The sequence below is a fragment of the Pavona decussata genome, unplaced genomic scaffold, assembly GCF_977016875.1.
Source record: "Pavona decussata unplaced genomic scaffold, jaPavDecu1.1 SCAFFOLD_6, whole genome shotgun sequence".
Lineage (NCBI taxonomy): Eukaryota > Metazoa > Cnidaria > Anthozoa > Scleractinia > Agariciidae > Pavona > Pavona decussata.
Window position 1 is genome coordinate 3,184,084 of NW_028145430.1, and position 22,700 is coordinate 3,206,783.

The following is a 22,700-nucleotide window of genomic DNA, read 5'->3' on the forward strand; positions in this document are numbered from 1 at the left end:
CCAATTTCGCATCGAAAGCGATGCGGTTACAAACGAAACCGCGTTCGTGTAAACGCTTCCTCTTTTTAGCTTCTGACTGTGAATCAGATTTTTCAGGATACAAAACGTACATAGAAAGCTGGTGACACACGGGTCAACATCGTGCATCATTCCGCTGTTGATCAACAAATGTTGCACGATGTTGAACTGTGTCACCAATTTCAATGATTAGTAAACACCGTTTAACAAGTGGCAACTTGTTGAATGGAATAGATCTCATCTCTATTTCGTCTGAACTGCGTTCAACGTTGAACATGTTGAACGGCCTATTTCAACATTCAACAGTGCATGACATACTGTTCAACATTTGTTGAACAGGAGCTGCAACATTTGTTGATCAACAAATGTTGAGCCGTGTGCCACCAGCTTAAGGAATAATGTTAAGTTCAGTATGGGACTCCGCTGGTTTCCTTTTCGCTTTATTTCCACCCGACCAAGCTGGATAATGAAAACACAAAAGCAAATTGTAACCGGTCGGACTACTTTCACCTGGATCAGCAAACAGTTCAGAATATTGAGTCTACTCTGGCCGCTACCAAGTGATGCATTTGATTTCCTTTCATAGAACTTTAACGCTCCACTACAGCAATGTAGACTTGTGCTCGTAGCAGTAAACGTGTCAAAATTGGTTACGCAAGTTGTCATTATTTTGTTTCCAACTTTATCGGTACAATTTGAAAGATATTTCCTTTCATTATTTTAAATGAAATATCTTTCGATAAATTCGATATTAATAATTGAAAAATCGATTACTATCTATTTCTCACAACAAAACCTTTTATCGTTTTTCATTTTTACCGATTGTCGATCTAATAAGCTAAATTCTATCAATTTTATCGATTATAATCGATTATCGATCTTATCGATTGCCCAGGCTGGGGGACTTACGGCACCTTGGGCCTTGTTTGAAACGGTTCGCTTTCGACGTCGCCGAAGGGCGACGATCGCTTCCCCATAGGCGACCATTACCGTCTATGTGATCCTTCAACAGATGCGTGATCGATGATGAGATCTCATGACGCTTTTTTCGATCACGTTTTTGTATCTATAAACTCAATTATATTTGCCGCGCAATTTCGCAGTGAATTTGGCCGGAATTACATCAACTTTGATTCCTCTACGCCCTGTGGTATATACCAAACCAGTAAGATTGATTAAACTAAAATTGAGTCAGTTTGTTTTCTGGCATAGTTGGAGTCATACACACTCTGTTTTTTTTATAAGAACGTCTAATTTTGGAGCTGAAGCTGAACGTTCTTATAGTTTGTGTGCGATTTGAGGCTGAAAACGTTCTTAAGATGTTCTTAAGTCATATGGTATACACTACATGTATTTCAGTAAATCAATGTGGACGTGACCAGAAAACCTATCAAAGTGCATCGCCTGCTGAGATATGGTATCAAGAACTGCTGATTATGACAAATGGAGATGTGTGTCACCATTGTTAATGTTATACAAAACATGCCCTTCGAGTATTTTGGCTAATTTACATTTGTTACCTTGATTTTATATACAGATTAGCAAAATAAAAATGTTCTTAATCGACTCTCAGCCTGATGAATGTTTTCATACGTTCTTAAAATGTTGGTTAATCCCGGCCTCGACGTTCTTATAAAAAAACAGAGTGTATATCATATCTTTTAAGACAGGACTCGAGCCTGTCTTGTGATCTATACACAATCTGTCACCATTGGGACAAGTAATTTTTAAAATCAATTTTAGTGATGGACTAAAAGCAGTGAATTGAGGTAATTACGTATGCTCCGTATAAACATCGATCGGCACAAATTCAAGTTATATACCGAGCTTTATATTCTATAATGTACATGTCATCTCGGTGTGCATCGGCTTCCCCGTGGGGTCGATTCCCAGGGCAACCTGCCGTTGGTATGTCGGGAACCACAAGGGGATGGATTGAATTGTTTGCCCCTCGACTGGGGGAAATTTTCGAGACTGTTTCAAGATCAAAGATCACGGGTTAGGGGAATTCATGAGTGCCTGTGTCAAAATCACGGAAAGCAACCTCGGAAATTTCACAGGGATTTACCGCTTTTTTAACCCATACATGGAGGTGAAAACTGGGAATTGAGAGGTAAGAAACCATAGATTTTCTGCAGGGTATAGCCGCCATCTAATCTCGTACCCAGATCTCACCGCAGGTCTAACCGTGGAAGATCTCGGTACCAGATTAGCCGCCATCCTGCAAAAGAGAAAGAATCTCAAAACGATTCCTCTGCATCTTAGCAAATTACACAATCTGTACAGTAAACTGTCTTTGGTGTGCTAACAACTTTACAATTGAACGTCCCCTTTCTTGCCATTGGACTATCTTCAAACTTGTACAGAACTTACCTCAGTTTTAACCTCCCACCCAGTACTGCTAAGAAGAAACTCCTCTTACAGATGATAATAGGCTATCTTTATTTCTTTCGGCTTTCAGCTCCGGGAGGGAACACAGCGAGGGCCAACTGTAAGTACCCAATACAAAACGTTAGAAGAATCTTCTAAGGTTTTTTGCCGCCGTAATCTGGGGGCGCCCCAGGTTTTTTCACGTACGTTTCCGACGACGTGTAAGTAACATGTTTATCTGACACAAAAATGTCAACAACAACAATTTATTTACAAATTCTGATATAAGTCGCTTGTCCCGCCAATAGCCACGAAGCTAGTCAAGGCTGGACAAGCCGAGCACGAGAACATAGCGGAGGAAGAAAAATTACAATAAATTACAAAACATGCAGGAAAACGGAAAAGAAAAAAACTTAAGGTTACCTGAATACCGCAAATTCAGATAAGGCTATGCAACAAAATTAAAGTAAATTAATTGTAATTTTTATTATCATTAATATTACAATATAAAAGAGATGAAAGGGGAAGAGGAGAATCAGATTATACTACTAAAAGAGAAGGACATGGGTGATCAGTTTTTTATTTGGTCAATTATCGTTTCCACTTCAATATAAAGGTCTACAGTTTCAAGTATATCAAATAACTTTCTTTGTAGGGATTCTTTAAAATATTTTTTTGCACTTTTTTTTTAGAGTTGCAGGTATCCCGTTCCAAATTTTGACCCCAACACGCGAGAAAGCATTTCGTGTGGCATTAATGCGAGATTCCTTTTTATAAAAATGACCAGAGGTAGAGGAACGCGTTTTATAAGAATGGACCCTAGAAATTCGAGAAAACAGATTCAAAATATTTCTTGGGGCAGTGTTTTCGTTTATATCAAACATAAGGTTGCAAACGGTTTCATAATACAAGAATCATACTGGCAATACTTTTGCTTTAACAAAAAAATGGTATGGCATGGTCGTTTGTTTCAGCAAAATATATTAGCCGCAATGCGCGCTTTTGAACGACAAGAATTTGATCAAGGAAGATTTTACATGCATTGCCCCAAGAGATAAGACCAGAAGTTATGTAAGGTACGATTAGCGACTGATACATATTCAGAAGAGTGCAAGTAGGAACAATATGCCGTAACCTTGCGATTAGCCCAATTGTCTTACTTATTTTTGTTGCTACAGAATTAATATGTGTCTTCCAGGACAAATTTTCAACAATTAACAATCCAAGATATTTAATGAAGTTTTTACGTTCAAGAGAAACCTTTTCGTTGTTTTCATTGTCAAAAATATTGATCTGAGGGTGATAGTTGAGCCTTTTTTGGTGAGGGCAAAAAATAACATAGTTTGATTTTTTAACTTTTCAAAGTAAGCTTGTTAGAAGTCAGCCAGGTATATAAATTGTGTAATTCTTCATTTAGTATAAATTCTAGTGACTTTAAGCCTTTATGAGCAAAAAGAACACTAGTGTCATCTCCAAAAAGAAAGAATTGGAGTTTATTCGAGTATTTTTTACGGGTTACAAACTTTATTTCATTACGGTTACGCGACTTTATTTCACGAGACAAAGAAAACCAATGAGGCCTACAGGTACAAATTTTGTTGGGCAAAAAATGGCTTTGTGTATCTTCGCAAGTCCAAAGAATCTGCTGTTTACAAATTTGCCGACCTTTCTGAGCTCAATGCGACATTCAGCACATCCACCGGGCCTGTGGAGTGATTACTCCTGTTTCCGATATTCTCAAAGCTAAGTACTCATGAATAACGAAATCTGCACATTTCATTTAAATTATTACATTTCAACATTAAATAATCTAAATTGACCAAATGCCTATGAAATCTACAAATGTCAGAAATGCGCAGACCAGTGCCAAGCACCTACAAAAACCTACCAAATCTTTACTAAACGAACAACCGGACTTTAATTTTAGAGGCAACTTAGTCCTTGCTCATGGCCAATTTAATAATTCACTACATAGCGCGGCTCCCGACAAAACGAAACCTAGACAAATTCCACAGCTAATACGATTTGGATTTATTTACAGCGGTTACCAATAACACGCGACCTACGGCATTCAAAAGAGTCGGATAAAGTTGCGTTTTGGTGGACGTCAATCAAACAAAAGCCGTTGAAATTATTTTGAATTCTGACAAGATTCCAAGGTAACGCGGCAAGAAACTAAGAAACTTTATCTAAATTGATTCTCGAGCCAGATCAAGCGCAAATAAAAGGTATTTTTGAATTAAAAATTTCAATTTCCACTGCACGTGATAATTTACTCACTTGCACGCATCGCTGATTTATTATCAGGTGTAGCGATTTCAAATGTTTCATAAAAAAAATACGGCTTCGTCTAAACAATGCCCATTTTTTTAGATAATCTGGCTTGGAAATCAACTTTCATAAAGTTTCCCATCCGTCAGCGGATAAAACTGTCAATTTCTTGGTTCTGTGTCCTTGAAATGTTCTCAGAATTCAAAATAATGTCAACGGCTTTTCTATGATTGACGTCCACCAAAACGCAACTTTATCGGAGTCTTTTAAAAGCGATAGGTCGCGTGTTATTGGTAACCGCTGTAATGTCAATACAGTCTTTGACACGAACCAAATTGATAATGATGCTTTAATGAGCCAATGTATTAGAAGCCGTTTTTTTTCTCCACACAGTCTTAAGCAGTTTAGTGGTAAATAGATAAATGTTCTTGTACTGAAAGTAGACCAGAGATGTACGCACTCAAGGACCGACTTATACAGGTCATTAAGTTGTCATTGACTCATCTCAATTTTTCTTTACACACAAAAATAGTTGTGGTAAAGAAAATTGTATTCCGCGGTTTCAAGAAAAATTTGACGGTGGCAATATAAGGTTTCGATTATGACACAATCACGCGCATAAGAGGACACAGGCGACCTCTACTGTTAGTAACGTGGAGCAGAATTCACTAGAATGGAAAGGAAGGAGAGAAAAGGAAAGTAAGGAAAGAAAGAAAAGAAAGGAGAGAAAGGAAAGGAAGCAGAGAAAGGAAAGGAAGAAAAGAAAGGGAAGAAAGGTGAGAAAGGAAAGAAAGAAGAGAAAGGGAAGAAAGGAGAGAAAGGAGAGGAAGGAAAGAAAGAGGAGACAGGAAAGAAAGGAGAGAAAGGAAAGGAGGCAAAGAAAAGAGAGAAACTAAAGGAAAAGAAAAAAAGAGAGAAAGGAGAAAAACGGAAAAAAGTAAAAAAAGGAAAGAAAGGAGAAAAAGGGAAAAAAAAGACAAAGGGGAAAAACATGAAGAAAGAAAAGAAAGCAGACAAAGGAAAAAAGGGAAGGAGAGAAACGGGAAGCCAGGAAAAAAACGGAAAGAAAGGAGAGAAAGAAAACGAAGGAGGGAAAGGAAAGAAAGGAGAGAAAGGAAAGGAAGGAAAGAAAGGAAAGGAAAGAGACAAAGGAGAGGAAGGAGAGAAAGGAAAGAAAAGAGGGAAAGGAAAGGAAGGAGAGAAAGGAAAGAAAGGAGAGAAAGAAAAGAAAGGAGAGAAAGGAAAGGAAGGAGAGAATGGATAGAAACGGGAAGAAAGGAAAGAAACTTAAAGAAAAAAAGAAAGGAGAAAAAGGAAAAAGGAAAGGAAGGAAAAAAAGCAGAAAAAGGAAGAAAGGGAAGGAAAGAAAGGAGAGAAAGGAAACAAAAGAGGAAAAAGAAAGAAAGGAGAGAAATAAAAGGAAGGAGAGAAAGGAAAGAAAGGAGAGAAAGGAAAGGAAGGAGAGAAAGGGAAGAAAGGAGAGAAAGGAAAGAAAGAGGAGAAAGGAAAGAAAGGAGAGACAGGAAAGGAAGGAGTGAATTGAAAGAAAGAAGAGAAACGGGAAGCAAGGAAAGGAAAGGAAAGAAAGGAGAAAAAGGAAAAAAGAAAGGAAGGAAAAAAAGAAAAGAAAGGAGAGAAAGGGAAAAAAGAGACCAAGGGGAAAAAGGGAAGAAGGAGAAGGAAGGAAAGAAAGCAGAGAAATGAAAAAGGGGAAGGAGACAAATGGGAAGCCAGGAAAGGAAGGGAAAGAAAGGAGAGAAAGAAGAGAAGGGAGAGAAACGGGAAGCTAGGAAAGAAAAGGAAAGAAAGAAGAAAAAGGAAAGGAAGGAGAAAGAGGAAAAAAAGGAAGGAGAGAAAGGAAAGTAAGGAGAAGAAGGAAAGGAAGGAGAAAAAAAAAGGAAGGAGAAGAAGTAAAGGAAGGAGAAGAAGGAAAGGAAGGAGAAAAAGGAAAGGAAGGAGAAAGAGGAAAAAAAGGAAGGAGAGAAAGGAAAGTAAGGAGAAGAAGGAAAGGAAGGAGAATAAAAAGGAAGGAGAAAAAGGAAAGGAAGGAGAAGAAAGAATAGAAGGAGAAGAAGGAAAGGAAGCAGAGAAAGGAAAGGAAGGAGACAAAGGAAAGGAAGGAGACAAAGGGAAAAAAAAGAGAAAAAGGAAAGGAAGGAGACAAAGGAAAGGAAGGAGACAAAGGAAAGAAAGGAGACAAAGGAAAAAAAGGAGAAAAAGGAAAGGAAGGAGACAAAGGAAAGGAAGGAGACAAAGTGAAAGGAAGGAGAAAGAGGAAAGGAAGGAGAGAAAGGAAAGGAGGGAGAGAAAGGAGAAAAAGGAAAGGAAGGAGAAAAAGGAAAGTAAAGAGAGAAAGGAATGGAAGGAGAGGAAGGAAAAAAGGAAAGAAAGGAAAGGAAGGAGAGAAAGGAAAAAGGGAAGGAGAGGAAGCGGAGAAAGGAGAGAAAGCAAAGGAACGGAAAGAAAAGAGAGGGAGGAGATAAAGGAGAGAAATGGGAGGAAGGAGAAAAGGGAAAGAAAGGAATGAACGGAAAGGAAGGAGAGAATGGAAAGGAAGGAGAGAAAGGAAAGAAAGGAGAGAAACGGTAAGAAACAGAAGGAAAGGAGAGAAAGGAATGAAACGAGAGAAAGAATCGGTTTATTTTTTTTTTCGATTGGTTCCTTGCCCAATTGTTGCTTTGATTGGTTTTCTTCTTTTGCTATTTGCTAAAAGCAGCAATTTTTCTTTTATTGGGGGAAAGATAGGGAACACCATCCTATTTCAGATTAGAACTGCTCCCACTCTCTCTGCTTTTAAAAAACAAATATTATTATAACTTACATGTTTACGTGAGGCAAGACTGAATGTCTCATGTTTCTGGTGAATAATCTACTCATTTCCAACTTGCTGGTTTGTTTCAAGGAATCTTTTAACAATGGCACAGTTGACAGTGGTGATAATTACCCCATTCAAGGTGCTACTTCGGAGGAAGACAGTGATGCGTCTTATTTCGCTGGTGAGTTAAAAAGTGGTGTTTGTGAACTTGAAAAATATCTCAAAAGTATTCATTCGTTGACAGTAATAGTACCAATTTTATTATTAATAAACCATGTAGTAGTCTATTCAGAACTTTTTACAACCATGGAATAATTTCAAGCGCTGTCTGCAGTTCCATATATATCAGGTAAATAGAAAACATATTAACAAAGATGAGGGTGCATTGTCTCATGCAGGAACTACTGTACTTCAACGATTGATATTGATATGACATCTAGACTATTTAAGATTAGGCTCAAAAGCATTTTCTGCTGTGAATTTCAATAAATTACATGTGCCATATTTGCATAACTGTCATGCATGCATCAGCTGAGTGAATTCAAACTACCATCAAATACGTTACATGCACAACAAACCAGAAGGTCATGTGCAGTGTAAAATCATAGGAATTGGGCATAAAACTCAAGCATTTGTTTCCATCTCAACATTTAATGGGGTCAAGACCTACTTTGATCTATTAACATGCAATTCATTTACCACTGAAAGTAAAAATGTTGGGGTTATTTATTCATAAAGAAATGTAGCAAATGGGAAAACAGAGTGGGTTGCCGCTCAACAGCGAAATTAACTGAATCCCACAATTTTTCATTGTAAACAAACCGATTTTCACTGATCATCCAAGAATAAACTTTTTGGCTTTTAAAGTGCATATGAACTAAAATTTTTTTTTTCATGAATTGGTAGGTGGTTATACCCTTATTCCGAAACGCACAAAAAGGAATACTGCTAAAGAGGTAAAAAAACCGTGTTTTGGCTGTTCAAAGTGACTTAAAATGCCAAAAGTGGTGTCTCCGGAGACTGGTAACGAGTTTAGCTCTGATGACGTAGCCAGTGGTTTCACGGCTCTGTTTACGCTTTGTTTTCTGCTATCGCGTGCTCGAAAATATCTTTGCGTGCTCAGTTCAGACCACGATAAAGTGAATGCTATACAGCTTTTGAAAATATGTCTGAAAGTGATGGTACGCTATCCTCTGCTGAGTCCGTTTTGAGCCAAGAAACATCCAACAGCACCGAGTCATCCGATGAAATGGAAGTAGTCGGACATGTGGAACCCTACGCAGGTGAGCCGCTTGCTCACAGTAGTGATGAGGAGGAAGACACCGAGGAGGATCAAGATGGTCTTTCCCCGAGGGATTTTCGATCCTTCCAACGAGTATAAATCCTAAGAAAAGAGCCCGTTTATTTGAAATGATACCGAGAACTCATCCCTATCATTTCTCAGGAATCGGCAACCGAAGGGATCCACAAGATTAGGATCGAAACCGCGGTCTTGCCTGACCATTGCCTAAAATGCCACAGAATTTACTAACGGCTGAAGGACTCGTAACAGCTCCTAGCCAGAGCAACACAGAAGAATTGCCTCAGTAATCAGTCTAAGGCGTAATCAAAACACAGGAGGAAAATACTAAGCTCCCGCAACATAAACACAAACCTCACAGTTACAGAGCGGAGCGATAACAAAAAACACAGCCGTACTGAACTAAAGCGGCCTTTAGCCCTCAAATTAACACATAGTACAGCTTTTAAAGAAGCTACAATGCTAAAGAAAGGATCAAGAGACAAACAACCGTGATAAGTAACACAACATCTTGCCACAAAAGCAACTAGCCGGGTGCGGCAATACAAAAGCTGCAAGATAATGATTATTACACGGTTCAAATCCTATCCTTACAAAGATGAAAAGAGAGGATACACTGTCGCAAGACACACTGAAATGAGCCATACGAAGCCTGAACCAATTGCCACAAATGGCATAAGAACGACAGTCGCTAAACAGAAACAACAAGAGGTCAAAAAGATATAGAAAAAAAAAACTCAGAAATGACCTTTGAGATCAAAATCCAAAACATGCGACATTTAAGCACATGGCTTTGTTCAGTGACTATCACGCAAATCCTCCAAACCATAAATGGTATTTAATAAGAAGTAAATACAGTGCTAAAAGAAAATTTATAGGGAGCACCGCTCATACAAGAGAGGGCTTTCCCTGAAAGACATACTCATTATAGAAAAACTATAACTGAACATGGCGGCTAAAAACACGCGAGTGGGAGTCGCGCAGGCCTATCTTCTTTCCTTTTTACACTGTTTGTTTTACACAGCTCTCATCGAAATGAGTCGAACACAAAGATGAGGACTTCTTTGGGACGAAATCTTTTCGATGAATGCGCACAAAACGTGTCCACTTTGCACGTAACTTCTCGTCCGACGGAAATGCATTGTGATGTTCGGTGTCCCTGTCTTGTTATCGAAGTTTATTCCACCGGCGCCACCGGCCGAGCAATAGTTCTTTCCCCCTTTCTTTGCCCTCTTCTCCGTCATAATAGTCGTGCTTTCGAATGTGCTTTCATGCTTTCTGAATACTCGTTCTTTCGAATGTGCTTTCGTGCTTTCTGAATACTCGTGCTTTCTGAACCACTGGCTACGTCATATCCGGTGAAATCTGATCGCTTTGACCGAGCGCAAGATGGAGACACTTCGAAGCGCCAATTTCGAACTTTGAGGCGAGCAAAATACCCCGTAAAAGAGCTTTAGTTAGTTTAAAACCGGATATTTCGATTAATGAGGATATAAACAAACACATAAGTCAAACTTGTTTTTTATTTCATATACACTTTAAATGATATTTCCTTTGCCACCAAGAAAATTACCCTTTCTCAAACCTTTTGATAAGTCAAAACTAAAATAGGCAGGTACGAAAGTCGGACCGGATCAACTCGGACTGCCAGTCCGGGTCGGATAAACTCGGATCGCCTCGGATCATGAAAAAAAAAATTAAATGAAATTGAAACTTTTACCCATTTGAAGGTTAAAATTCCGGTCAAAAATGGACCAAATTAAGAAAGACTCGTGACGTTTCTCCGTGTCGTGCTGTGTAACGTAGTCAAGCCGTCTTTGTATTCTAAGTCTTCTAAGTTCCAGTTCCTCTCGGACTCGTCTCGAGATCCCGCCGCGTCGATCTCCACGATCATCGACCCAGATGAAGGTAAAATTTAGGCCATCTTTGTCAGTGAATTTGTATCCGTCCACCATAGTTTCAGTAATTAAGAATGTATATATTCGCTAATTGTTCAAACTATCATTTTGGTGGACGGATACAAATTCACTGACAAAGATGGCCTAGATTTTACCTTCATCTGGGTTCATGATCGTGGAGATCGACGCGGAGGGATCTCGAGACGAGTCCGAGAGGAACTGGAACTTAGAATACAAAATGGCGGCTTGACTACGTTACACAGCACGACAAGGAGAAACGTCGCGAGTCTTTCTTTATTTGGCCCATTTTTGACCGGAATTTTAACCTTCAAAAGGGTAAAAGTTTCAATTTCATTTAATTTTATGTTTTTTTCATGATCCGAGGCGATCCGAGTTGATCCGAGTTTATCCGACCCGGACTAGCAGTCCGAGTTGATCCGGTCCGACTTTTGTACCTGCCTAAACTAAAATTCCAGGACTTTTCACAAACTTTGAATTAGAATTTAGAATTTTCCTGGCTTGAGGCAGAATGACCTTGTTTTTCTCCAACTAAGCATGCAACCTTGGAAAATGCCTTAATTTTTTTTTCAGATAACAGAATAATATAATTGGATTGATACTTTCTCTTAATCTGCTAGAAAAGCTTTAAAAGAATGCGAGGATGTTTCAAAAGTAGGGATAAAAGTATTGATCACTGACTTACTCGTTCAAATACAGCACTGGGTATAAAAACTAAATCTAGAGGTTCTAATTTTTGTAGAGTAATGGTAATAGTAGTTATCATGATGACGACCATAACATCACAATAGTTAGAGATCAATCAGTGCACCAGTATCATTTTCGGAGAACGTGATCTTTCTGATGCATTTTGTTGTGATTAGGTCGACTGAAAACCTTAAACTCCTGCAGCTAAATATAAAGGCTTTTATTCCACTCTTTTCATTTCATTGCAACAGGTCCCTTCAATTTCTTTATTGAAAGTCCACTATTTCTTGCTCATTTATGTCTAACACATATATTCATTCTTTCCCTTGGCTTGGTGTAAGTTAAAAATCACATCTTTGTTGCAATATTATTTAGGAAAAGCCTGCCCCAATTAGGTGAAGAAGAAGAAAAAGAAGAAAAAGAAGAAGAAGAAGAAGAAGAAGAAGAAGAAGAAGAAGAAGAAGAAGAAGAAGAAGAAGATGGAAAAGAAGCATAGGACACCGAAATATACTAATGATATAATGTAATAGTACTTAAGTATAAAACTAATAGACTGGCAATAATAGTTGTAGTATAGGCTAGCATTTATTATTATTATTATTATTATTATTATTATTATTATTATTATTATTATTATTATTATTACTATTATTATTATTATTATCATTATTATTATTTAAGGATTACAGTTAAACTTAACAATTGTTAAAGATTAGATAAAAAATCATCTGAAGTGTAAAATTAATAGAAGTATTTAGGTATTGAGGGTTTTACATAATACAAACCTTTTTTATTGTTGATAGAAAAACCTATATATATACCGCCGGCATGACTAATGGATCCAATCACAAAGGCTGAAAAAACTAGTGACCAAACAAAGCTTTTTTTCTGGCACACCCCGTGTATACCTCTCTGACTTGAGGCCCTCGGAGGACAGCAGTTTTATATTCTCGTTGATTTTAGGTGAAATAGGTTTTAAATCTAATCTATAACCAATGTCAGGTCAACTCTGTGTGTGGCTTACCCTATTTTTTCGGCAATTTTTCTTCAAATAATTGCCCTCCCCATCAAATTATATGTCATGGTTTCTAGACAGACAAACAAATTTTTAGTTTGAACCGAATGTTAGCATTAATATGACCCATTCCTATATTCGGAGGCTGTATTTTCAATTAGATCTTACAGTAGTACACCTATATTCATTTCTCACAGATAAACTGAATGCATAACAGTCTTTTTCACGTAGCTTAGCTCGTGAGAAGTGCAAAATTGTAAACATACAGCTGGCTTCGGTTGGCATTTTTCAAGCGCTCTTTAGAAAAGACTGGCAGCATTGGAATGTGTTAAAAAAAGGAAATTCTAAAAACCAGAACAACGTAGTTTATTACGCGGGATGCCCTGAGGGCAGCCCGTGTCTAAGATTCGGTAACGTTCCGTTTTCATCGTAGTCGCAAATGTGCATCTTTCGATTATTAACTCATTTTACACGTATCAAATTCAGTTTTCTCCTAGAGGGGATATTTTTGTCTCCTATTGTCCTTCTTGTCTTTTAGAAAATCAGAATGCAATATCTAAGTGTATGTCAGGAGAGAGCGGACGGGAGTATTTTACTATTGTGACGTCACGTCCTCGTGATTTCTCGGTGGAACTAAAAATACGTCTTGAGTGCCCATATTGTTTTAATGTTTTAGATTCAAATGTGCTGTTTACAAAAAAGAAAGTTAACCTTTTTGAAGCAATAAATCGAAACGATAAGTTCTAAGAAGTATTGTACAGTATAAATGATGGAAATGAACAGCTCACAGCGAAGAAATTTGGTATTGGCTTGCCAGATTGTACTGTGTTTTGCAATGCGGAGAGGAAAGGTCAAGCTTAAGCTTAAGAGCGGCGGCCTGTAAGGATCGAGAATTCGCCGTCGACGACCAATTTGGCGAATCGCTCATATTCGGTCCAAAAATACTCTTTGGTGAACTATTTTCAAAAATGTTATTTAACAGTTCCAGCGACTTTTTAATTTTGAGAGATTCGCAAAAATTTGAAAATGCGGTCAAAATGCGGTTTTTCGGCCGACTGGGGGTTCAAAATAAGGTGCACGAACGAAGCACTGCCAAATGCTTAAAATAACTTCAGTTGAAGTCAAACTTTACACAAGCTATGAACAACTATTTATGTTTAGCATACCTCAGTGACCGACTATCGCGTAACGCGCAATCTGATTGGCTACACAGGTGCCGATCGATCGATAGACGGCAGTGCGCGATTTAGCATGCATCATTGCACAAATATATCAAAATTAATGAAATAAAAAGATTTTTTGCTTGATAGATCGATCACTGAGGTAGGCTATTAAAAACAATTAGACGGCTCGCTCTTGGTTTCTATCGCCTTTGATAGTTGGCTCGGGGCGATCAGCCTATAGAAACCCCGAGCTCGCCGTCTTATTGTTAATTATTGTTCACTATTAAACATTTTCAAATCTATTCATTTTGTGATTCTAGCGGGCACTTCAAAACCACCTTTGTAGAGCGCTAAAAATAGGTAATATTTAACGGCACAAAAGTGTTCCTGATACCTCAGTTTTTGATAATTTTACTTTATAGCCTTAACGTATACTTATTAAACATTCACCATGCCAAGTTTCAAGCTCAGACTCGCAACGCTTCCCTCTGAGAAAATCGGATAACTTTTGCAATGTGTTCGGCTCAAATAACACAAGTTTTATCGACAAAACGGAAGCTAATTAACTCCAATGAGGCCACAATCCAAAAAATAAACTCAAGTCTTGTTAATTTGTACTTTGACCCTGAAGATATGTCCACTATCATACAAACAACGGTCACAGAGGTGTTTTGGGCTCTAAAAAGTCTAAATTTGAAATGAAAATCTGTGCTCTATTACTTCGGCGGCATTTGCCTTTTGTTTACTTCTACGTGTAACAGTTGTCCATGCACAAGCACTTTTGACCGATCAAATCTAAGAGATGTCATGAATCCTTAGCTGCTTGGTTCTCTAAAAAAACTTGCTGAATTTTTTAGGTAAGTGGAAAAATGGAATACTCTATTAGAATAAACTTTTTAAAAACTGTAAGATCGACATGAAATCGCTTGAAATTTGGTGTTTTTATCTTCATCATATAAAAGAAAATATATATTTCCATCGGCTTGCTTGTTTTCAGCAGGATAGCATTCGTTGTTTTGAAAATAGAGCAGTTTGAATTTTAGATTTTTGCAGAGCAGAGAGAAGAAAGGCTTTGAAATAGCCAAGGTAAACTCCAGATGTTTTTGCTGGTTTCCGGCCGCCATGTTGGTGCCCCTCAGACGAGGCACCAACATGGCGTCCCATGCTAAACTCTGTAATTTTCCGTGGTACATTTTCTCGAATAACTCGATTATGAGCTATCGCACAGCCCTGTGGCTTTCACACGTTGTTAATGTATCAATCGTCTACATCATATCAATTTCTTGACTTTATCTATTGAATAGTTGAGAATTTTTTTTTTACTTGCGTGACGATGTGGGAGGTGAAAACCACCAATTGTTGTTTGCGTGATTCAAACTTGATTTTAGTTTATTGGGGCCTGGGCCTCGTAGCCTCCCACGCAGTCGTTTTTAGTGGACTCGTATTAGGAGTCCACTAAAAACGACTGCGTGGGAGGCCAGGGGCCTCTGGGCTTAATGTATGGTTCTCTCAAGTTATGATATCGGGGCTTGACATTGTTGTAAAACTTGATTTCGCTTCAAATGGGGCCCGATAGCGGTATGGTATCTCGGGGCTTGATATTGTTGTTTGCGTGATTCAAACTTGAATTTGCTTTATTGGGGCCTGTGTCTCGGGGCTTGACATGCTGCCTCGACTTATTTTCCGATATGGGTACTTGATACTATTGGGCTTGATATTGTTGTTTCGGTGTAACTGAAAACTTGATTTCGCTTCGATTTCAGTCGCTCCCTCAAAGAGACGAGAAGAGACGGGGGTGAGCGTGGGATCATTTCCCGAACAGCGGCTGGCAATCGAGCCTAGATTTCGCTTTGCTTGGCCCTGGTATCGGCATCTCGGGGTTTGATGTTGTTAATTCCCCGGTATAGTTTTGAACGATATATTAAGCCATGATCGGGGCTTGATATTGCTGTTTGGGAGATTAAAACTTGATTTCGTTTTATGGAGGCATGGTATGGTATCTCAAGGCTTATCGTTGCCTTGACAAATATAGCAATATCAAGACATTGCCTTCCCAGTAAGAGGCCAGGAGGCACTGAGGTTCTTTTCTAAATACTCCATCGGACACCTCAGAAGCGATCTCTGGTCAAGATGCGAACGTGTCTTAGGCAAGCACGGAAAGTGTTAACTGTTAGCGCTGTTCCAACAGAAATTCGTGGGGCTATGCAGCGGAAGTGAGCGCGCAAGTCGACCTGCAGGAAGAGAACCTCCTTGTGTAAAATACGCTATACGAGGAGTACACGTGCAGGGCATGTAAAGAAGGAATCGTAGGGGTTATAATCATAAATTATAGCTGCCTTCGGAAACATCTGCCTCATATCGCCAAGGAGGAGTGGCTAAGATTCGGAAGAGCGAAGCCAAGGCCGACAAAATGGCCACTAAGGACAGCTGACCATTCTCGGCTCCAGAGCTCTTCCCTTTTGCGCATGACTGATGGCGTATATGACGTAATCGAGTCGAGAGGCTCTGGGCTCGAGAATGGACAGTTGACTTGTCGCACTTTCTGAATAAAGTGTTTTGACCGAATTCGCATCACTTTATCCGCGCTTGAAGTGAGGCACGAGGCTAAGTGAGTGTGAGCATCTGCTAAGTATGCTTAGAACACAGTGATCAGTTATCATGACAATATCCGTATCATTAACGATCCATCAAGACAGCACGTGTTTCAACTAATTTTCACTTTTATTTGCAACAAAATTTGGTTCACCGCAGGTCTGTGGGAAGTTAAATTTTAAGCGCCAATTCAAATAGCAAGTCCCGTCTCCACCCGTTTGGTTATATGTGTACAAGTCAAGCTTCTTACTTTATTGATTAGTTGCTTTTAGCAAAAAGTATCGTTTGGATAAGAGGTAGGGCTTTAGCTAAAACATAGGAACGACGCTCAGCACTTTGCTTTACTTCTGGAATTGTTTAATATCCACATTAAACGAGCGGGGTTTTTTATTGTGCCATATTAGAGGCACTTTAGTTACTGGCGACCAAATAAGCACCAAAATAACAGTGATTTGGCCCCATCCACATTTTGGTAGAGTAACCAATGACTTTCACGTAAATCATTTCTCCTCGTTTTAAGCGGAACACGCCACTGGCAAAAGCGCTTTCTTCTGCTCTGGGTCTCATATCCTTGTGAATCATCAGGATCCTGCGATTTCCAGCATACACAGCCACGCGGTTGCTGCTGTTGCGAGGTCTCCAGTTAAAAAAGATCTGCAAGTAGACATAGTAGCGACCATCCAAGGGCACGTGCAGTCTTCCCTCTTCATACACAAACCCATCCGTCACAAAGCTGTTGGGGTGATATGGATTCCAGGTAGTAATCACTGAAATTGAGGATTTATCAATATGAATACCAATGTCCAGTAACGCCATGGATATGCATTATTAAAATATTGTGGCTGAGTCAATAATGCCATGCTGACGCTTTCTTACTAACAGCGTAATGGTAAGTTTTACAAAGTAAAACGTCCAAACAAGATCTGCCTTGAGTTAAATGTCAGGAAGTTATTTTATAACTCACCATTAACTTTTATAACCTACATCAGCCCTTATCACGGTGAAGAGAAAAAGGCCAAATTGAAGATGCTCACAGAGTGCATATCTGATTATTAGTATTGAACAAAATACAAAGTTGAGAGTGGCTAGTCTACCTATTACCTTACTGATCTGAAAACGTGACTTTCTTTCTTTTGTTTGGAAATTGACTCGAAAACCCTCTAGTTACTTCAGTCTCCAGGCACTTAAAACATGAATTCTTTCTTTATTCATTTATTTGTTATTTGCGATAATTCATGTAACTGAACACAGTTTTATCAACTAAAAACCAAACGATAAATGGATACCAAATCCTCTGATAACTATCGTCCGTCTTTATACTGACCACTTGATGTGTTTTGTCCAGTGAAAGCCCGTGGATGACTTATAGATAGACAAGAACCTTTATTTGTCGTAAAAAAAATTATGAACGCAAACTTATTAATTTTGTCATGGATATTGTTTCTTCCGCGAAGACATCCGTGAGGTTGACGAGTTCTAAGAAACAATGTCATCTATTTTGTCCCCTGAAAACTGTTTTTATTTATTTTCTTAGTTTATTTTTATTTTTTTAATTAAGCATACCCTGGTTCTTAGCATAGTGTTTTGCTCCAGGATCCCCTCCCTCGAGGTGAGCTGAAGGAACCTGTAAAGGAAAAACAGCTCAAAATTAATGAAAAACAGTTTAAATTTTTTCTTCTTTTTATAGCGGTACTAGCAGAATATTCGCAAGAGAGAAGAAATAATCGCTTGGCTCTTTTGGTTTAAAACATAAAGCCGAAGAAAGAAAGGCTAAATTCTTGTACTTCATCATTTCCAACAATGCAGCACCACAGTTACTTTAGAAACTGACACTTCCTTATAGGCTTGGACACAGCACGGTTAGTACCATCAAAAGATATATTACCAGTTGCTGAAAATGAGCAAAATGTAAGCACACCAGGAACGTTACCAAGAATAGCATGATCTGTGAAAAATAAAAGGACAACAGTTACCTTAAAATAAGTTATGTACAATAGATCGGACGGCACAGCACAGCCTACGAAACAGGATCACGGTAAAAATCAATATTTTTTTGTCGAATAATGAACCAGACGTTATAGGCCTCCTCCAAAATTACATCTTGAGCGGCGTTGAACTGAGTGCTTCGATTTGATGAATTTTTCAATTAACCGTAAGCTGGGGATTGTGTCTTTTTGATTTAGAATGAACTTCAATAGTTATAGCACTATACCAGATAAACATTTACAACCTAAAACTTCGCTTGATTATGACAGGACCCCGTAAAAAATTATTCGAGGCTTTGGATATTTAACTAATGCGTGCACTCGGCGTCATAACACTCCGTGATCATCCCGCTTTTTGCTATTTGATCCGGGCCAAGTAGTATTATGCGATTTTGGCCAGAGGTGTGACAGACGCGGGGTGTAGGAAGGTTCTCATATCACAGCTCATGTACCAATTTCAAACCCTCAAATAGACCTCTTTCATAATGGCGGGCATAATGCAAATAAGCATTCTTGTCCTCGCTTTTGAGTAAAAATTCTTTTGTTTTTACACATGCTAGCGAGGCCAGGAAGGCTAATTTAAATACATGAAAAAGAATAACAATTAAGCCCACCATTTATGAAAGAGGTCTATGAAGGATTCCCAACACCAAAACAGGACATAAGTTGGCTCTGATTCTGACCCATTTTCAACACTTCTATCCAGTTGCTGTTACACGATATTGATATTTTAATGGGTTTCACAATTCTTAATTTGCTCTCTTTCTTGTTTTGAAGATTAATGTCAACAGCCAATGACAAAGAATAATAACAAGAAAAACAGGTGAGTTATGTTTCTGAAAAACATGCATGCTCACACGTACATGAACAGTTCCAACACTTCAGGTGATACTTGCAAAAGCGTGTTCTAGGTCCAAAACAAATCTAATCTGAAATAAAATGAATGTTGAAAACAGAATTTACTCGAATATACCTAACTATCTCATGATTCTTTCGTACACCCGAAAAGTTTTCACCAGATGATTTATCTGGCTATGTAATGCTCGTATATTCTCAATATTAATGGAGTGGTACATTTTACACAAATGTATTTACTGAACATAAGGCTGCATTCATTATGTATGCTACAGGGGGGGGCAGAGGATTTTTTTTTCAGCGGCTCGGTTTTTTATATCCCCCCCCAAGGTCCAAACAAATTTTCAGAACTCCCCCAAGCAATCAGCCGAAAAATGAATACCCCCCCCCCCTCCCCCCTCACAAGAAATATCAAAATAAATATCTGTATAATAGTAAGAGACATGTTTAATAAGAACATCGAGAGAGCTTTGACTGTTTATGTCATACCTATGCCAGCCAGTTTAAGTAGTGTTGAGGATAATTACAAAGATGATTGAAAATGACAATGTTCTACATTTTATGGTCATATCTTTTTCTTTTTCAACCTTAATGGCTTAATTATTTGTTGTCTTGATAAGTGGCAGATATAGCAGGGGGTGCATGTGGACCCCTTTCAAACTGGTACAGAAAATTCATTGAACATTTAAGTGCATATTTGTTGTTCAATTTCATAAAACTGTGCACTGAATTACATTGTTTTTCTTTTGCATTCGTTGATTTAATAAAGTTGCGCTGCTTAGACTGAGGTTGCATTAAATATTTCCATTTTAGATGTTTTACTTTCTATACTGTATCGAAACATTGCATCTACAGGCCAGGCACACTACTTGAAAAACTTCAAAATAGGTACTATATATAGTCTCTCAGAATAATAGAGGTACCCTTGTTGCTTTCAATCCTTGAAATCCCCCCCCCCCCCCCCCCCCTGTAGGATACATAATGAATGCAGCCTAATGTACTAGAAATGAGATTTACTTCATTTTTTTACAACTTTAATGAAGCATCTGTTTTATTTGTTTTTCGGGAGGGGGCTGACTCTTATATTAGTATAAATGGGTGATTTTTTTTTACACTGAAAGTGGTGGCAAAATGATTCACATTTTCCCCTCCCTCCGCCCGGCCAAAAAATATTGGAGCCCCTTCCATCCCCCCCCCCCCCTTAACTTACTCCGAACGAACAAACAAACACCCAGACAACAAGTTGAAGAGAAAGGCTTCAAAAATTTACATCAAAATCAAGTTCTTTGAGAATTTGAATTCCAATTACTTTCAACTCTCTTTATTGCGGACACCCTCGAGACCACTTCTAGTGTACTTAATAGCGAGAGCCCGTAAAAACGGGGACTTATTTCAGTCAAACATCTGTAATTTAATTTTTTGCTGTCCGTATTATCGGGGTTTCTGTAATAGCGAGGCGTCTGCAAGGCGAGAGTTGACTGTATTTTCCTTTTAACGTTTTAGGATGAGACTGGCCAGACTGTAAAGAAAATAAATGACTTTTTTGTCATTCGTGGAATAAACTTAAAAGTTGAATACAGAACAACTGGCTTAATAAATGTATCCCGTAGTTAAGTAAGTAAACAAGAAGAAAAGGTCATGACCATGTATCTGGCTACAGGTAACTTACCTGTACTTCAACAAAGAACCTTAAAGCCGGATAATCTTAGCTGGTATATTTTCCGAGCAGTCTGATATCACGTACAACGGCAAAAGTGTAATACAAGTACTGTCATAAGTCAGATAACTGTCATTTCATTGGTCAGCACTTTATATGTCAATTGAACAGTTACTTAACATTTTTCTCTGGGTATTTGCTCAAAATAACGGATTGATGATTTGACCGCTGGTTTTAATCATCGCTTTGGTATGTTTGGTAAATAAAATTAAAGCCATGATTAATAAATTGCTTTCCATTCATCAGGAATCACTTATTATGCTGACAATCTCTGTAGTCTATTGATATCTAAATCAGAAACATTTCCAATAGCAATGGATACCGACTCATCCATCTTCCAGCGAATTCCTTGAATTTCAGGACAGTATCACTTTAGTTAAAGGCTTGGATAAATGTTTGAATAACAAATAAAACGCTGTTAGCTTTGCCCTCGAGTACAGTCTGTAATTTCAGACCATTGGTATTCCCCAATTATCAAAGATCGTAATGGATGGAGAGGTCATGCCACTTGTGTGCAATTCGGCATGAAAACACTCGAGGAGAAGTTTCATCCAATTCAGTGTCATTTTATTACGCGGGATGCCCTAAGGGCAGACCGTGTCAAAATTTCGGTGGCGTTCCTATTTTTTCTTCGTCGTAGTCACAAATTGCAATAAATAAATTAATTAAACCTGAAGTAAATTCTGCTCTCTCCTAGAGGGGATATTTTTGTCATCTATTGTTCTCATTGTCTTCAACAAAAGTGGCCCAATCGGAACCGTTCTCTGCTTGTATGTCCGGAGGGAGGGGATCCACTCAACCCTATCTGTGTGACGTCACATAGCCATGGGTCAAAAGACGGCTTCTCAGTTTCAAATTAGCGGCCATATTGTTTACATGTTTAAGACTCAAATATGCCGTTTTGAGAAAGACAAATGAACCCTTTTTAAAGCGGTAAATGGAAAGAACAACTAAGAAGTACTCGACAGTTTAAACCGGTGGAAATTGGAGAGTTCCCTGGCAAAGAAATCACGCTTTGTTTGGCATATTGTAGAACCAGAATGCGAGGACGAAGGGTCATCGATATTAAAGCTTAAACACACATCACATCACTTTGTGGAGCTGATGCCTAAACGCTACTGGAAATCCACATCACGAAAAAAAATTAAAGGTTTGATTGTCAATTTTTACTTAAAAGTTTTCATTAACGAAAGCGTTTTGTTCGGGTTTTTTTTTTTTTTTTTCAATGAAACGAGGACACTTTGTAATCTTATGCTTATTGATATAACATAACCAGAATAGAAAACATGAGTCAGGCCTGTCTGTGTGTGGTTGGTCATTACGTTATCGTAATGCAATTACCGGTATGACGATAAGTAGCGTAACGCAAGGATACCGCCCGAAAGAACAACACGCTATCTTTGTGACTCGAACTATTCCATTTGCTCAATCACGGCGGGAGGATTCGTTTCCAAATGCACTTAGTGCTAAACATACACCAACTCATCCCGTGTAATATAAACGCCCATAGACGGCCGTGTCTTGGTTTATTATTCCTTGAAGTCACAAATTCCAATGAATAAATTAATTGAACCTGAATTAAATTCTGTTCTGGGGATATTGTCTTCTATTGTTCTCATTGTGTTTAACAAAAACGGCCCAATCAGAATCCATTATCTGGATAGGGAGTGAGGGGATCGACTCATTTCAATCTGTGTGACGTCACATAGTCACACGTCTTTCAAATTCGCGGCCATATTGTTTACATGTTTTGGACTCAAATATACCGTTTTCAGAAAGAAAATTAACACTTTTGAAGCGGTAAATGGAAATAATAAATTTTACGAAGTACTCTACGGTTTAAAAGGTGGAAATTGGAAAGTTCCTGGCGAAGAAATCACGCTTAGCTTGACAGATTGTAGAAGCACAATGCGAGCAGAAAAGGTAATTGATGCTTAAACACACACATCACATCACTTTGTCTAACTGATGCCTAAATGCTACTGGAAATCCACTT

At 38.5% G+C, this 22,700-nt stretch overlaps 2 protein-coding genes across 4 annotated transcripts in view; one reads left to right on the forward strand and one right to left on the reverse strand.

The window, feature by feature from the left end:
• Window positions 1-11,954, forward strand: part of LOC146489200 (uncharacterized) — a 30,096-nt gene extending 18,142 nt beyond the window's left edge. The window contains exon 3 of the mRNA XM_085107104.1: window positions 11,753-11,954. Within this exon, the coding sequence (XP_084963230.1) occupies window positions 11,753-11,873 (121 nt within the window). The 3' untranslated portion in view covers window positions 11,874-11,954. The remainder of the gene's footprint in view (window positions 1-11,752) is intronic.
• A 4,350-nt stretch (window positions 11,955-16,304) lies between these two features.
• Window positions 16,305-20,734, reverse strand: LOC146489201 (uncharacterized). 3 transcript variants are annotated; one of them, XM_085107032.1, is made up of 5 exons: window positions 20,657-20,729; window positions 18,996-19,061; window positions 18,033-18,092; window positions 17,711-17,771; window positions 16,305-16,914 (listed from the first exon to the last, which is right to left on the reverse strand). In XM_085107032.1, the coding sequence occupies exons 3-5, from the start codon at window positions 18,087-18,089 to the stop codon at window positions 16,559-16,561; spliced, it is 474 nt and encodes a 157-aa protein (XP_084963158.1). In that variant the 5' UTR covers window positions 18,090-18,092; window positions 18,996-19,061; window positions 20,657-20,729; the 3' UTR covers window positions 16,305-16,558. The 3 variants fall into 3 exon arrangements, with proteins under 3 accessions (XP_084963158.1, XP_084963164.1, XP_084963171.1); XM_085107038.1 differs by having other exon boundaries at window positions 18,996-19,064; window positions 20,661-20,676; XM_085107045.1 differs by lacking the exon at window positions 18,996-19,061 and having other exon boundaries at window positions 20,657-20,734.
• Window positions 20,735-22,700: the final 1,966 nt, after the last annotated feature.

Bases quoted from the DNA above. Each gene is read 5' to 3' on its own strand.
- LOC146489201 (XM_085107045.1), bottom strand. From the start codon at position 18,089: ATGCTATTCTTGGTAACGTTCCTGGTGTGCTTACATTTTGCTCATTTT. The intron at 17,772-18,032 runs GTAATATATCTT...TTTCCTTTACAG, and splicing joins TTGCTCATTTTCAGCAACTG to GTTCCTTCAGCTCACCTCGA. The intron at 16,915-17,710 runs GTATGCTTAATT...CCTCAATTTCAG, and splicing joins ACACTATGCTAAGAACCAGG to TGATTACTACCTGGAATCCA.